General features: G+C 51.7%; 1 protein-coding gene across 1 annotated transcript in view; it reads left to right on the top strand.

Moving 5' to 3' along the window:
* Positions 1-13,455, top strand: part of LOC131590682 (hydrocephalus-inducing protein-like) — a 58,272-nt gene extending 44,817 nt beyond the window's left edge. Inside the window, exons 40-56 of the mRNA XM_058860945.1 lie at positions 315-414; positions 943-1,036; positions 1,526-1,694; positions 1,986-2,224; positions 2,905-2,974; positions 3,583-3,811; positions 4,184-4,416; positions 5,481-5,629; positions 6,583-6,775; positions 7,322-7,430; positions 8,017-8,271; positions 8,617-8,759; positions 9,101-9,322; positions 10,474-10,634; positions 11,495-11,601; positions 12,177-12,624; positions 13,293-13,455. Coding sequence (XP_058716928.1) covers positions 315-414; positions 943-1,036; positions 1,526-1,694; positions 1,986-2,224; positions 2,905-2,974; positions 3,583-3,811; positions 4,184-4,416; positions 5,481-5,629; positions 6,583-6,775; positions 7,322-7,430; positions 8,017-8,271; positions 8,617-8,759; positions 9,101-9,322; positions 10,474-10,634; positions 11,495-11,601; positions 12,177-12,624; positions 13,293-13,455 — 3,084 coding nt within the window. The remainder of the gene's footprint in view (positions 1-314; positions 415-942; positions 1,037-1,525; positions 1,695-1,985; positions 2,225-2,904; positions 2,975-3,582; positions 3,812-4,183; positions 4,417-5,480; positions 5,630-6,582; positions 6,776-7,321; positions 7,431-8,016; positions 8,272-8,616; positions 8,760-9,100; positions 9,323-10,473; positions 10,635-11,494; positions 11,602-12,176; positions 12,625-13,292) is intronic.
* Positions 13,456-13,788: the final 333 nt, after the last annotated feature.

Here is a 13,788-nt window from a genome sequence, read left to right as displayed (position 1 = left end):
AAGGGTTGTCAATGCCACCTGCTCTGAGACACCTCACACTTCCTGTGGTTGTTCTTACATCCCTGTGCCTCTCAAGGATGCTTTAGCAGCAGCATTCCCTCCTGTAGGAATGCAGAGTTGGGCTGATGGGGTTTATACTGCAGCAGAATCCCACTGGGAGAGCCCACGAGATGAACGGGTTAGGAAAGCTTGGGTATCCACCAACACTTGTGAAGCCAGGGAGGCCATAGGGGAAGCAGCCAGCAGAGACAAGGACTTAGAGGCTGTCTAGCAAAAGAATAATCTGAACAGTGTTTTGTTTCTTGCTGCCTCAGGTTTCAGATACAGAAAACATCCTGGGGATTGTTCAGGTTGAAAACATCAAACTGTCTGCAGAGGTGTATGATGTTCTCCTGAGCATGGTCCTGCCTGAAGGTCAGTGGATGTCTCCCAAACAAAGCAGTCCAGGTGCACTGCCTTACCTTGGGTGGTGGGTGACCAAAGCACTTGGGATGGGATGGGATGCAAGGATGGCATGGATACATAAAGCACATACCCTGCAAGCTGCATGGAATAAAGCATTGTCAGGCCACTGGCAGCCTTAAGTCTCTCCCCTCTGAACTTTGAAGTGTGCAGCTTCACGTGCAGGTTGGATTTGGGGGCTTTGAAACAACAGTGACGTGAACAGGCAGTTGGCAATTCCCACAGGCTCAGCACAGCATGTAAAGTGATTGGATTTGTGCTTGGAAGTGAGGAAATGGAAGCCGAGCTCCTTAGCTACTGAGCCTGCAGATATCTTGAGTAAGAAGAGAAAGGGCAGACAAGTAGCTGGAAAACCCTTCCAAGAACAGCAACTTGCTGAAAAGGGTTTTGTGCTGGGACCTCCATGTAGCTTGGGACCTGGTGTATTCTGCAGCAGCTCACAAATACCACGTCTAATCTCGCTCTGCACATTGTCTGCAGATGGAACCTTGGATTTTGGAACCATCAATGTCCAGGATAATGTGAAGAACATCCTGACTCTAACAAACAAAGGGATGTACAACATCGAGTACAGGTGAGTCCAGCTGCCTGGTGGTGAGCATTTCCCTGGGTTCCCAGGCCTGCACTCTCCCTCTGTCAAAGGTTAGAACCTGTTTCCATGCAGGCTACCTCACGATAAACACAAAACCTGGGCTCTCTAATCTCAGCTATTTTACCAGAGAATCCAGCCACAAACCAGCAGTTCTCCCCAGTTCAGCAGGGAACCCAAAGGAGAGCCCCAAGAATTTCAGGCACTGAAATGCTGAGATTCATTGCCTTTCTTTGATGGTCACCTCCTTTCTCCTTCTGAGACTCTGTAAAAGAGTGAATGAAAAATTTCAGTGTCAAGGTTTCTTGCAATAACCTCGTGACCGTCTGTGCTCTCTGTCAGGATCCAGGATTCCCTGAGCAGAGCTGCACTCTCCCTTTTCTTCTTTTTCTGGTCCTATGCAAAGTCCTGGCTGTGCTGGCAGCACCTCTACTTGTAACTGCAGAGATCTCCATTCCTTCCCTTTCTGCACAGATTGATGCTGAAGGGTGCAGGTCCCAGGATGCGAGACTTGGCGTCCCACTTCACTGTCAAGCCTCAGTCGGGCAAGCTGATCGCCTCCCAGCCTGGTGTGAATATTGAGATATTCTTCCACCCCACAAGGGAAATCCTCCTCAAGAACAGCCCCATCCTGTACTGCCAGGTGAGCTGCCTGGGCCAGGCTGTGTTACCACACGGTGTTTTGGGAGCATAAACAGGAGAGGTGTCTAATGGAAGGAGGGCTTTAACTGGAGAATCCTCTCTCCTACGTACACAAACAAAGTCTTCAAAACCATTTGGGAGGCTTCCTAAGGGAGCTGAGAATCTGACTCTGGAGGAGGTGCTTTAACAGGGATGGGTGAACTGATGGAGGCCTGGGGTGGAGGCTGGGGACTGGGGTAGAGGACTGGCTGGCCCTCTTTGCTTTGTTTACCACCCCTTCCTGTGGACACAGGTGATAGATGCCATCTCAGGGGAAGGAGGCCAGACTGTCGCCAGCATCCCAGTGAGGGTGTCAGCAAGAGCTGCCTACAGCAAGTTCAGTATTGAGCCTGCCTCACCCATCAATTTCGGTGCCATGATGAAGGGCAGCAAGAAGAGCCAGACTGTCGTGCTGGAGAACACAGGCGTGATCAGCTTCAAATTCCGCATCCACCGAGCAACTGAGGATGAATCTCCTTTGGAAAGCAAAAGGTACAAGAAGCCCTGCACCACCCTTCCTGCCTGAGGAGGCACCACCCCACGGCTGGCATGTGGCAGGCAGCCAGGAGACCTGGGCTAGCGCCCATTTGCATCCCTGCCTTGGGGAGAGGGAGCAAAACACGCCTCAGTGTCCCCATGTGTAGTAGGAAGCTGGTGCTAGAGCTGCTCTGTCCAGCAATGGGTGCTGCAGGCTGCTCTCTGGGAACCATGTGGAGCAGGAAGGCTTTCCTCTGTGAGGAGGGATGTTGCAGCGGCCTCAGGGAGGCAAAGAGTTAACATTGTTCCACCCCAAACCCCTTGTGAAGGGCGGCCCAGGAGTTCTGATTGGGTTTGAGTCCCTGGGGGGTTCTCCCTTGCTGTGTTTCTAATGGTCCCTGACCCTGAACTCCACCCTCAAAGGTGTAAACCCTCGGGGGTTCTGTCCCTCAAAAACCCCTGCTGTGCCTCTGTTCGGGGCTCTCTGTTCTGGACCTGAGTTTGTTCTCATGCTGAATAAATGGTTTCATGAACGGGAGCCCGTCTCGTTGGTGTTTCATGCTGGTCCCCAGAATCCTGCTGCTTCTCTGGACGAGATCCTGAGGTTGCTGACTGCAACAGAGGAAGGCCAGCTTTGGCCTCAGAGAAAGGCAGGGGAGCTCAGCATGACAGATACCTCTGCTTTCTCCTCTCAGTTCAAAGCAAGGGGAGTCTGTTCCAGCAGCTAGAAAGCGCTCAGCGGGAAGGAAATCAAGCTTGACACAGGTGGGTGACTCCTGCTCCCCAACAATGCTGCTGCAGGGGATGTGAGAAGATGCTGCTGTGCCCAGGCTGGGGGCTCATCTCCACTGGGTGGGACGTGGTCTGCAGGATGGAGTCCAGGATCTGCTCAGTCCCACTGACAGTCCTGTACTCTGGCTCTGACCTGCAGTTGTGGGGTCAGCAGAGGGGAGCAGGTCCTGTGTGTGGTAGCTGCTGGCCAGCATAGGTCTGTGAACACCACAGAAGCAAAAACATCCCCCCCCCGAACTCCCAGTCCACAGAGCTCAGACAACTTTTTTTTTTCTTCTTTTTCTTCTTCCCAGTCCCCTACCTCTGTCCCATCATTTCTCACAGCTGTTTCTGCTCTCCTGTTACCTCTGGAGGCTGAGGATCACAGCTACCACCTTCATTCTTTACGCTCCATCTCCTTTCTCTCTGCCACTTGAGACAGGCTTGCAGCTCCTCTTGGCTTGTTGGGCTCAACCTGGAGCTGCCTTTGGGCCATGGAGTCATCCTTCCCTGCCCTGGGACTGGCTGCTTGGGCCCAGCTGGAGGCCAAGGCAGGACATCCTCTTTGCTGGGGTGCTCAAGGCACAGCTATTACCCTTCAGCCTCTCCTGGAACTTCTTCTGCAGGGTCAGCTCAATGTGGGCATGTTCACGGTGTCCCCGTGCTCCGGCTCCATCGCTCCGTGGGGCCAGCAGCAGATCACGGTGGAGTGCCTCGCAGGGCAGGAGGGGACTTGTGAGGAGCAGCTCTACATTGACATCGTGGGCAGAGACCCCAGGGACAATCCCCTCGGCATTCCCTTTACCCTGACTGCCGAGTCCTGCCTGCCAGGTACGTACTGTCCACAGGTTCCCCTGGTCACACCTGCTGCTGATCAGCACCTAAACTTGCTGCTTGGATAGGGAGGCATGCTAGCCCTGGTGTCCCCCCTTGAAATCCTCAGAGTTTCCAGCCCTCTTAAGTCCACTGGTGGATTCATCCCTCCCGGGCTGAGAGGGATGCATGGAAGGATAGAGGGAAAGCAATGCTCTTTAAGACTGAGGTGGACTGAGCTCCATCTTCATAGCCAGCTCCCCCACCCAAAGCTGGGTTTAGCAGTTACCTGGGCAGAAAGAGCTTACCAAGCCTTCTCAGAGGCCAGCAAGGCCCAGATGAATTCATCAGGGAGGCTTCTGCATGCTCATCCCTGTGGTCTGTCCACAGCATTTGCTGAGGATGCCATGTTAATCTTCGACGAGTACCCGATCTGCAGCAGCACTGACCTCAGCCACAAGCTGCTCTCTGTGCACGGTGTGGGCCTGTTTGTGAGAGATGAGAACAAGTTCATCTTCAACAAGATTCTGGTTGGGCAAGAGGCTGAAGCCCATTTCAACATCTACAACACAACTGCTCTGCTGTGTGACGTGGTCCTCTCCATCAACCCCCTGCCTGGACAGGTAAGAACAGGAGGCCAAGGAGATGGTTGCCCTCTAAGGGCCGTGTGAAAGCTGTTTTGTTCTCCAGATGCATTGCTTCCTGTGGCCCACACTAGCTCAGTGTAGGTCAAACTTCAGGGCAGAGCAGCAGAGCCAGGGAACAGTTGTGTTCAATTCTCATGTCTTGGGCAAGCTTTTGGCTCACACCTCTGGGTCTTTGGTGGGAGAAGTGAATCCTTCTGAACCTCTCTTGGAAGCACACTCAGAGAGGGGCTGTTATGAACTGACATGCCAGGGCTCAAAGCAGAGCATTTCCTCAGGCTCCCTGGCTTTTCCTCTCTTTGAAGGCCAGTTCTAGGTTATTTGCAGGGTTTTCCATGCAGTGACCACCTCCCACATATGGCAGGGCAGCTGCCAGCACTCAGAACACACAATGCTTTAGCACAAGGTCAGCGTTCCCTGCTTGAACAACTCATCCTTAAAACAATACCCCCTGAGTTCACAGCCCATAAACACACCTCTAGGAGGGCTGTGAAAATGGGAAGAGCTGTCACAATGCAAGATTTTTGCCTGGCTGGCTGCTATTCATAGAAAAGAGAAGCCAGGAGAAAACTGCTTCTTGTAGAAAAGTCTCCATAGCATGACAAGAAAAAACTCTTCTCCTTACAAGAACTGATCAAAGACTATTGTATAGTTGATGCTGCTTTACCGTCCCAGGTTTTGTCTCCCAGTGGTCAGCTGGGAAAAGAAAAAGTTGGGTAGGGGGAGAAAAAGTGTTCTGGAGGTTTTATTTTGATGTTTCTTATTCCTGTAGTCCTGTTAGTAAAGTTTCTTTATTCCTTTTAAGTTTTAAACCTGTTTTACCCTTCTCCTTATCTGTATTTCACAACAAAAAATGAGTAAGTGCCCTGGTGATTTTAGCCAGTGCTAAACCCCACCACGTTATTTAGTGCATTGACTGAGAAACTCCAATTAGCAAATCTAAACCACTACAGACATGCTGTTTTCAGTAATGTATTTATGAATAAAACTGGGTCGTGTTGGAAGGTGTTTTCTCCTAACACTGCTCTCTGGCTTCCCCCAAGGAAAAAGGCCCTATCACCGTTTTCAAGTTGCATCCTGTCCAGATGTCCATTCCTGGCTCATCCCACGCTGTTGCTACAGTGACCTTCACCCCACCAGACGAGCAGAACTACGACTGCACTTTTAAGGCTTCCCTTGTCATCCCCAAACGGTAATTGACCCTGAGAAATATTGGGGGAGGCCTCACTGACAGCTGCCTCTCCACTGGGAAGGCACAGACCTCTTGTTAGCTCTAATGCTCTCAGGAGCCTTAGGCAGAGTACTTGGCATGAGATGATTTGGGAGGCAGGAACTGTTAGATAGAGCAGAAAAATGAGGCTGATTTGTCATACAGGTTTAGCCTGGATGAGGAAATAGGAAGACAGGGAAATATTCGGTAGCCAACTGGAAGTTACTGAGATGTGCTACAGCTGAGCTGGGCATTTCCAAGGACAGAAGCTTAGATGGATCAGTTTCTGTGGCAGCAAGTCAGCAGTCACAATTTCCTCTTTGTTTCTGTGAAATTAAGTGATCCTCTGTGATTCCCTGCATTCATGAAGCTATTTCATGTGAGTGATGGGAGCTGGTATGAAAGAGGAGCCCTGTTCCTCTGCACTGGGACCTGTGTACAGGGGCTTGGACCTGCCCTTCCTCAAGCCTTTAGTGGCTGAATTGGAGCAAGAGAAGTCTAATTGCTAATAAGCAATTGCTTTTATATTGTTCTTGGAAGTGATCTTGGTGGATAGTGACAATGATTTCTTTTTGCCTTCTTGCTTTTGTTCTGCTTTCATGCTGTGCTTTTTTTGCTTGTTGCCTATGTCTCATCTCACTGCAGCCAGGGGATTTGCCGTATCTCATCTGGTGCCTCACTATGTATCTGCTGTACTGCATGATTCAATGAAGTGAAATTACTTTTAACTGTTACTGTGGAAGGCTCTGGCTCTTTGGAGCAGATTCCTCTTGTGAATGGCCCTGAGGGGACTGGGAAGAGGCTGGTGGGGGGCTGTGTTGTGGGGTACAGGAGCAGCAGGCAGGGAAAACAGTGTGGATTGCCCTTGCTGCTTGGCTTGCCCAGTGAGAAATGGGTTAGTGCCAGCTGGAATTGTTTCTGTGCCTCTCCTGCAGCTCTGTGAAAATCAAGCCCCAAACCCTGAGCTTCACCATCAGTGGGAGGGGGCACGAGCCGCAGGTGACAGTCGTGTGCCCAAGAGCTCGCAGCAAGAGAGGAAATGCCGTGCTGCGCTTCCAGAGGCTCCAGCTGGGGGATTTAGAGATGCTCCCCCTGGTCGTCCGTAACAACGGCATCGTACCTGTCAAGGTGAGCACCTGCTCAAGGAATGGTCTGGTTTGGGAATAAGTGCTTGTGGCACAGGGGAAGGGTCCCAAAAACCATGGCTGACCTGGCAAGAGGTGTCACAAATTCTTTTTAAGCAAGTGACTGACATCTGTTCTCCAAGAAGGGAGTTCTTGAAAATTTTCCATCCAGTCTTTCTTCTTTAAGTTGAACACAAGAAAGGTGGTGGAGTATTTTTCCCCGTCTTTCAGGTTTGTTCTCATGGACATGTGTGATTTTCCAGTTCCATTAGGTTATATTCCCCAGTTTACTATTTTAAGCAAACTTAGTTGTGGTTTAATTATATTCTGCTTATTGCTTTCTGTCCTGTTTGGTTCAGTGTTGGTTCAATCCAAATGCCTCTAAACACCCCTTTTTCCCAGCTGGTTTGACTTAACTTTTGTGCTCAGTGCTGTTTGCAGTGGGAGAGGTGCTGGGTTCCTATGCAGGACCAGCAGCACTGTGGTGTCAGTCCCTGTGCCATCCTGTACTCACACCAGTATCATTGTGCTCTGTGTTCCCTTTTCTCAGTTTATGTTACACCTGGAGGATGAGCATGGAGCATTCTTCTTGAAAGGCAGGCGCTCCACACTGGAGAGATTCCACACTGAAGATGTGGGAGAGGACTCTGTTGGAAATGGTAAATTTGTTAACCATGAAGTTAGATCGTGCCCAGAGGGAAAACGTGTGCCCTGCTCTTGGCTTCTCTGAGCTGCAGCCAGATGTTAGACACACTTTGTTTCCTTGGGCTCTCTGTCCCCCAAGCTTTTCATGGGGACTTTTTGCAGGGTTTCCTCCTAGCAAGTTGTAGGAAGTTCTTGTGTTCTTCTAGACGTGGTGGGCTGGGTTCTGGGGGACTGTCACTGCCTCAGGGGAGCCTCTGAGGTATTTGCAGCATGTGGCAAGGTCCCAGCCTGAACGGACACAGCCCTTGAGCACACAGGCAGCCAGCAGAAGCCAAAAGTGCTCTTTGGCTCAGCTTTCCATGTGGCTGGAGCTGGCTGGAAGCGATGGAATGAGGGCTGGGCATCAACCTGAGGTTAAGCTGCTGAAGTGGTGATGTGTCTGGAGATGGCAGCCTGGTGAACATAAGAAGAGGGTCTGGAACCACTGCGGGTAGAACCTGTGCTCAGAAGGCAGCTGGTTTCAACCTTCTGCTCCTCAGATATGGAAATATTTCCTCTGTACAACTGTATCACTTAATTCTGATTTCCATTGCTGTGCAGAGAGCAAGCCCCCAAAGAAGCCTCTCCTGCTTCTGCATCGTGGGCAATCGGCAGAGTTTGATGTCATTTTCAATCCCACCCTGGCTCGACGTGTGGAAGGGAAGATCCGTGTTTTAGTGGGGGACACCTACTCTGACAAGACCCTGATAGAGCTGGTGGGTGAAGGCCACAAGGATGAATTCACCCTCAACTGTCTAGAGGAAGACCCACAGTTGAGGAATGATAAGAGCAGCTGGAACAAAGACATCATTGATGGTAAGAGAGGAGAGGCTGCCAAGGGGGAACAAGGAAGAAGAAAATATCTGATCATGTGTGTCCTCTCTCTAGCCAGGCCTGGGCTGTCACCCCTGGACATGGAGGCCCGTGGGTGTGGCAGCCATGCATGCAGAGCAGTGTGTGCTGTGCTGCATGGCGCTGGCTCAGGGGTGTGCCAGGGTGTTTCCCTGACAGTGGTGGGATGGGGAACTGCCTGGGGAGCTCCCTGCCAGAGGGAGGAAGGCTTGGAGCAAGGAAGCATTGAACATACAGGAGTCTGTGCATGTGAGGGGGGCGGGGTGGAACTCCCTGCATGCTGAGATCCCTTGCTTTCCTCCTTAACAGCTGTCAGACTGAACCACATCCAGTTTGGGGACTGTCCTGTTGGGAAGCCCTGCCACAGGACCTTCACCATCACCAACCACACCGGCATGACGTTCATGCGCTTCGAGTGGGAGGCAGACGTCCCATTCCAGTTCTGCCCCAGGGTGAGTGGGGGCTGCTCTGCCTTTCCCCATTGCTCAAGCCCTGCCCTGGTGTTCCTGGGAGCTGGCAGGGAGACCTCCCATGCCAGTGCTAGCCCATTCCAGTGCCACATGGGAGATGCAGTCCCTGGCTTGGCTGGGCCAAGGCTGCCAGCCTTGCAGAAAAGGCTTCACGTTATGGGAGGTGGTACCTTCTCTTCATACTTTTGTCTGTCCAACTTCACATAAATCCACACTGAGGTGCAGGTTCCTGGCACAGCTGCTCACCACATCAGTCCCTTTTGCTATCAGTCCTGCCCTTGGCAGTGCTTCCAGTTTGGTCTTGACTCCCTGATTCTCCCTAGGTGGGACATCTCCACCCTGGCTGCACCAAGGCCATCACAGTGACCTTGAAATCAGATGTCCCAGCCACCTTCAGGAGGCACCTTGTGAAATGTAAGGTGACCAAGATCAAGTTTGAGCTGCCACCATGGAAGGTTCCAGACTGGGACGACGAAATGTGCATTGTCGTGTGGAAGGACATCACCGGGAAGGACCCAGCAGCCCAATGGCCTGAAAAAGAGAAGGTAAGAAGCAAAATGGCAAAAAAAGCCACCACAGCTTTTCCAAAAAGAACCACCATAACACCATCGCTGCTGGCTGAGCAGCTCCTGCTTCCTCTGGACATTGGACAGCCCTGAGCTTCACCAGCAGTGCATTCTAGGGGAGAGGTGGATGCACACGACCCTCACACAAGAGGGGAAGCCTGTAGACAAGAGACCATTAGCCACACACTATCAGTCTGTGCCACAAACACAAGTGCTGCAGCCCATGTTGAATGGGAGACAGTGTTTTATGATGATCTCATTTTATGGTGTTTGAAATCTCTCCATATGATGTGGTGCCCTTTCACCAACAAGGAGTTAAGTCTGCTGCACTCTGTCTCTTCTTTTGAAGTGGAGACAAATACACTTCTGCTGCACCTGCTGGTGAACTCCAAGTTTTGTCTGCATGGATACCAGAGATTTTGGTTGTGGTCTCTGTATTGGGAGGGTTATCTCATGGAGTAGCCCAGGCACTGTATGACAGTATGGAGGAGTCTGGAGAAGGATCATGTGTGGAGACTCTTGCTTTTATTGTCATTATTGCCAAACACACTCAGCTTGGGTGAAGGTTCTTTCCAAGTTTCTGGACCATTTGAAGGCCTCTAAACCATCCTCTTTTCTATCAGAACATCTGCAGTTGGAGACTTTCCCAGTGAGATCTTTCACGTCCCAAAATGCCCGTCCCCAGCTGCCAGCAGTGTGGCTGTTGCTCCACAGGTGACATCTGGAGAGCACTTTCTCCTAAGACAAGAAGATGCTTCCTAGAAGTCTTCAGTCATGGGGTTCTCCACCCACAGAGCTCCAGCAGGGGAACTTAACCCTAATTTTGAGACCTGCTGGATTTCTAGGGGACCAGGGAAAAAGTCAGTCCCTCGCCAAGGTTGAAGTACAGGGATTGGAACACCGCTGTAGTCTCCATGGGTACATTAACAGCTGTGGTAGGACTGCTTTGATTAGTGGGCAGAAACAACTCCTGCAGCACAACAGTCCCAATTCTGTCATCTTTCCAGGGAACTAAAAGTGAATGGTCCTTTCTAGTCCCTCTATGAGGCTGATCTTGGAGGCCAAGAGATTCCCTTCTCAGCCTGACTTTCTGGGCTCTGCTCAGTGATTCTTTTCTCCTCTGTTTGCAGACAGTGGAGACAGTCCCGGAACCGGCTCACACTGTGCTGAAGAAGAGCGGCCAGGAGGCCGAGCTGTACCTCAGCGCCTTGGTTGCCTACGCCCAGTTCAAACTGGACACAGTCGTGGTTCAGCTCAAGGACACCTTGCCCTTCCAGACAAGGACAGCCACGTGAGTGCTGAGGCCAGGCAGGGCCCTGCCAGCGGGAGCTGCCTTTGTGTAACTTTGTGCTGGCCGTGGGTGGGGAGACAAAACTCAGGACTCCAGGTGCTCCAGGTGCTCAGGAGACAAAACAGCCTCGTTTATTATTCAGAGCTCACTGAAATACCCAGTGCAAATCTCCCGGGCTAGACAGCCATTGGCTGAGATCTCTCTCCCTGCCCAACTTCCTGGCCAGGGGTGTGCTCACTTCTCAGCTTGGATGGGGCTGGCCAAGGGTCCCCTGTAACTTATCTGGGAACACGTTCAGGCATGAGCTAGGCCAGCTGAATTGGATTTGTGTTATGGCCAGATTCACTGTGTCCAGTCCAGACCAGCTGTACTGTGACAATGCTGTGACACCTTTGCCCAGGGCTGACCCAGTGCCTGCTTCCCAGAACTCCACTCCAGCCAAAACCAGCACAGGCTTGTTCACATGCATGCCAAGCCAAGCAGGAGAGGCTGGTCAGGAGAGGCTCAATGCTGCCATTTTCTGCTGAGAACAGCCATGGGTTTGCTTTCGCTGCGTGTCACCTGTCCTCATCTGCTCAAGAATAAGTTTGCAGTCAAAGCAAGACCTAAAGAAAGTCCAAAGTAAGCCCCTTAGCTTCAATGTCCTGGGCACCATGTTGGCCCTTTCCCCTTAAACTTCCAGACTTTGAAATACTTTTCTGGGCCACCCAGGACAGCAGTCTGAGCATGGCAGGGTTGCCTGGGGAAGAAGATGCTCCTCAGCAGAAAGTGGTAGCAGGAGTCCCTCAGACAATGTTACTGTACTATTTGCTTTCTATTTATTGGACATTTTTTTTAAATTCCTCCTTCTTGCTTTTCAGTTTCAGGATGCACAACACAGGGAAGGTGGCCCTGGAATACTTCTGGGAGGAAGCTGCACCTGCAGATAGTGAAGCAGTGAGGATGCCATATTCAACCACTCTGATTAGTAAGGGCATTTCATTTGGTAGCTGAGGGCCTGGGGAGAAGACCCTGCCCCTTCACCCCAAGACTTGAATTGCTTTTTCCTTCTTGTCCACATGTCCACTTTCATCAGCACCTTCCCAGCTGCAGCTGGAGAGTTTTATCCTTTCCCCCTCTGCCTTTCCGCCCCTTTTGTTCTTGCTGTGCCACTTCTGCTCTGCAAAGGAGCTGAGCCAGGCTCTGGGGAGAGCCACGTGCTGGGTCAGGACTGGGAAAGGGGACATCAGGTCATTGCTTTGAGAAGTCTGAGACTGGGCAGAGCAATGGTGTAACGAGTGAGCTGCCCTGCAGCCACTGTCTGTGTGCAGTCCCCCACTCCAGGGCAGCTGCAAAGTCACTGTCTAAAACCAACTCCTGCTTTGGCACAGGAGTGTGTGCTGCAGGCAGAGACCCTGCTCCCAGAAGCTCTGTTCCCTGCTTGGAACTTGGCCAGAGATGCTCCGAGTGCATCCCAGCTCTCTTCCACCTATGTGCTGCAGGAGGCAGCGTTGCTGGGAACACAGATTTTGTCTTTGAATGGTGTCCTCTTCCTCTCTGCAGGTCGGCTCAGCTCTGCTCCTGTTGTAAGGCAGCGCAGAAAGCTGGTGCTTCGTTTCCGGAGGGAGCAGGACCATCCTTTTGAGACGCATCCTTCTGAGCTGCGGCGCCTACAGTGGCTTGCCAAGGAGCAGCAAGATTCCGAGCAGGAACAGCTGCAGGATTCCGAGCAGGAACAGCCAGATTCTGACCAGGAGCAGCTTTCTGAGGAAGAGCAGCTGGATGCCAAGCAGAAGCAGCGTTCCAAGAAGCGGTGCCGCTCCAAGGAACGGAGTCTCTCCCCGCAGCGTGCCACTTCCTCCCTGGAAGTCCTCCCAGATGTCACCCATGACCAGTCACTGTTCTCCATCAACCCCAACTTCGGCACCATCACTCCTGGCCAGAAGAAGACCTTTCATGTGCTGTTCTCCCCAAAGGATGTGGGGAACTTTGAGACCACCATGCTGTGCAGGTGGGAAACATTGACACACTTGCCAACTCACACTTTTGATGGCTGTCACTGAATCACAGGCTGGGACAGGGTGGAAGGGACCACAGGAGGTCATCTGGTCCCACTTCCCTACTCAAGCGGGGTCATCTCAGAGCACGTGGCACAGAGCTGTGTCCAGAGGGCTCTGCAATAATTCCAGTGAGGGACACTCCACACCCTCTCTGGGCAGCCTGTCACCCGCAAAGGGAAGAAGTTCTTCCTCAGGTTCAGGTGGAATTTCCTGTTCAGGTTCTGCCCGTTGCCTCTTGTGCTATTGCTGGGCATCACCAAGCACAGCCTGGTTCATCCCCTAACACCCTCCCTTCAGTCCCTCTGACTGGGATGGGGAGGTGGGCCTGGAGACAAGCAGCCCCAGAGAGGCAGCAGCTCCCACAGGAGCGCAGAAAGATCATCTGGCCTTGGGAGGGAGACACTGGCAAAAGACACTGCATGAAACATTAAGCTCCTGAAGGGTTGCAAGATGTAGAATGAGAGACCCAGGGACCAGCCAGTCCCCAGCTCTGCTTCTTGCACAGAGCTGCTCACTGCTTGCACAGAGTGAGGATGCAACGCTGGGTGCTCTGTAAGGAGACAGAAAAGCGTCTGTCTGGAAATGTTTGTCTGGCTAATACCAGTCCCTTTCTCCCCAGCATTCCTAACCTGGAGCAGACTCACAGGACGGTGCAGGTGGTTCTAAAAGGCAGAGCCCGGGAGTGGAAGCGTTTTGGAAAACCAAAATGCTCTGCCTTACAGCAGACAGATGAAGGCCAGAGACACAAGAAGCAGCTGCACTGGCAACCAACACCAGAGTGACAGCATCTGTGTCATCTGGAGCATCCAGCAGGAGCTGGCAACATCTTGTTTCCTACTGCTGATGGTCTCCCACCCTTTACGTGACACCTCTGCAGCTCCCCTTCCCAGCTCCAGTAAACATCATCTTTTAATTAACTTTGTTAATTAAATAGTTTGTTAATTTCTTAAATAACTTAAGTTTCAGTTAACTGTTAATAACCAGTTGCTAATAAAATGTTAACTGTTAGCCATGGTGCCAGAGATCTTTCCTTAAACCCCACTACCCCAGTTCAAACCCCCAAGTTAGTACATTTTGAGGTTCCCCCCAGTTCTCCCCAGTCTCCAGTTACTCCG

The sequence above is a fragment of the Poecile atricapillus genome, chromosome 34 (assembly GCF_030490865.1).
Source record: "Poecile atricapillus isolate bPoeAtr1 chromosome 34, bPoeAtr1.hap1, whole genome shotgun sequence".
NCBI lineage: Eukaryota > Metazoa > Chordata > Aves > Passeriformes > Paridae > Poecile > Poecile atricapillus.
This window is presented reverse-complemented; position numbering and strand designations above follow the sequence as displayed.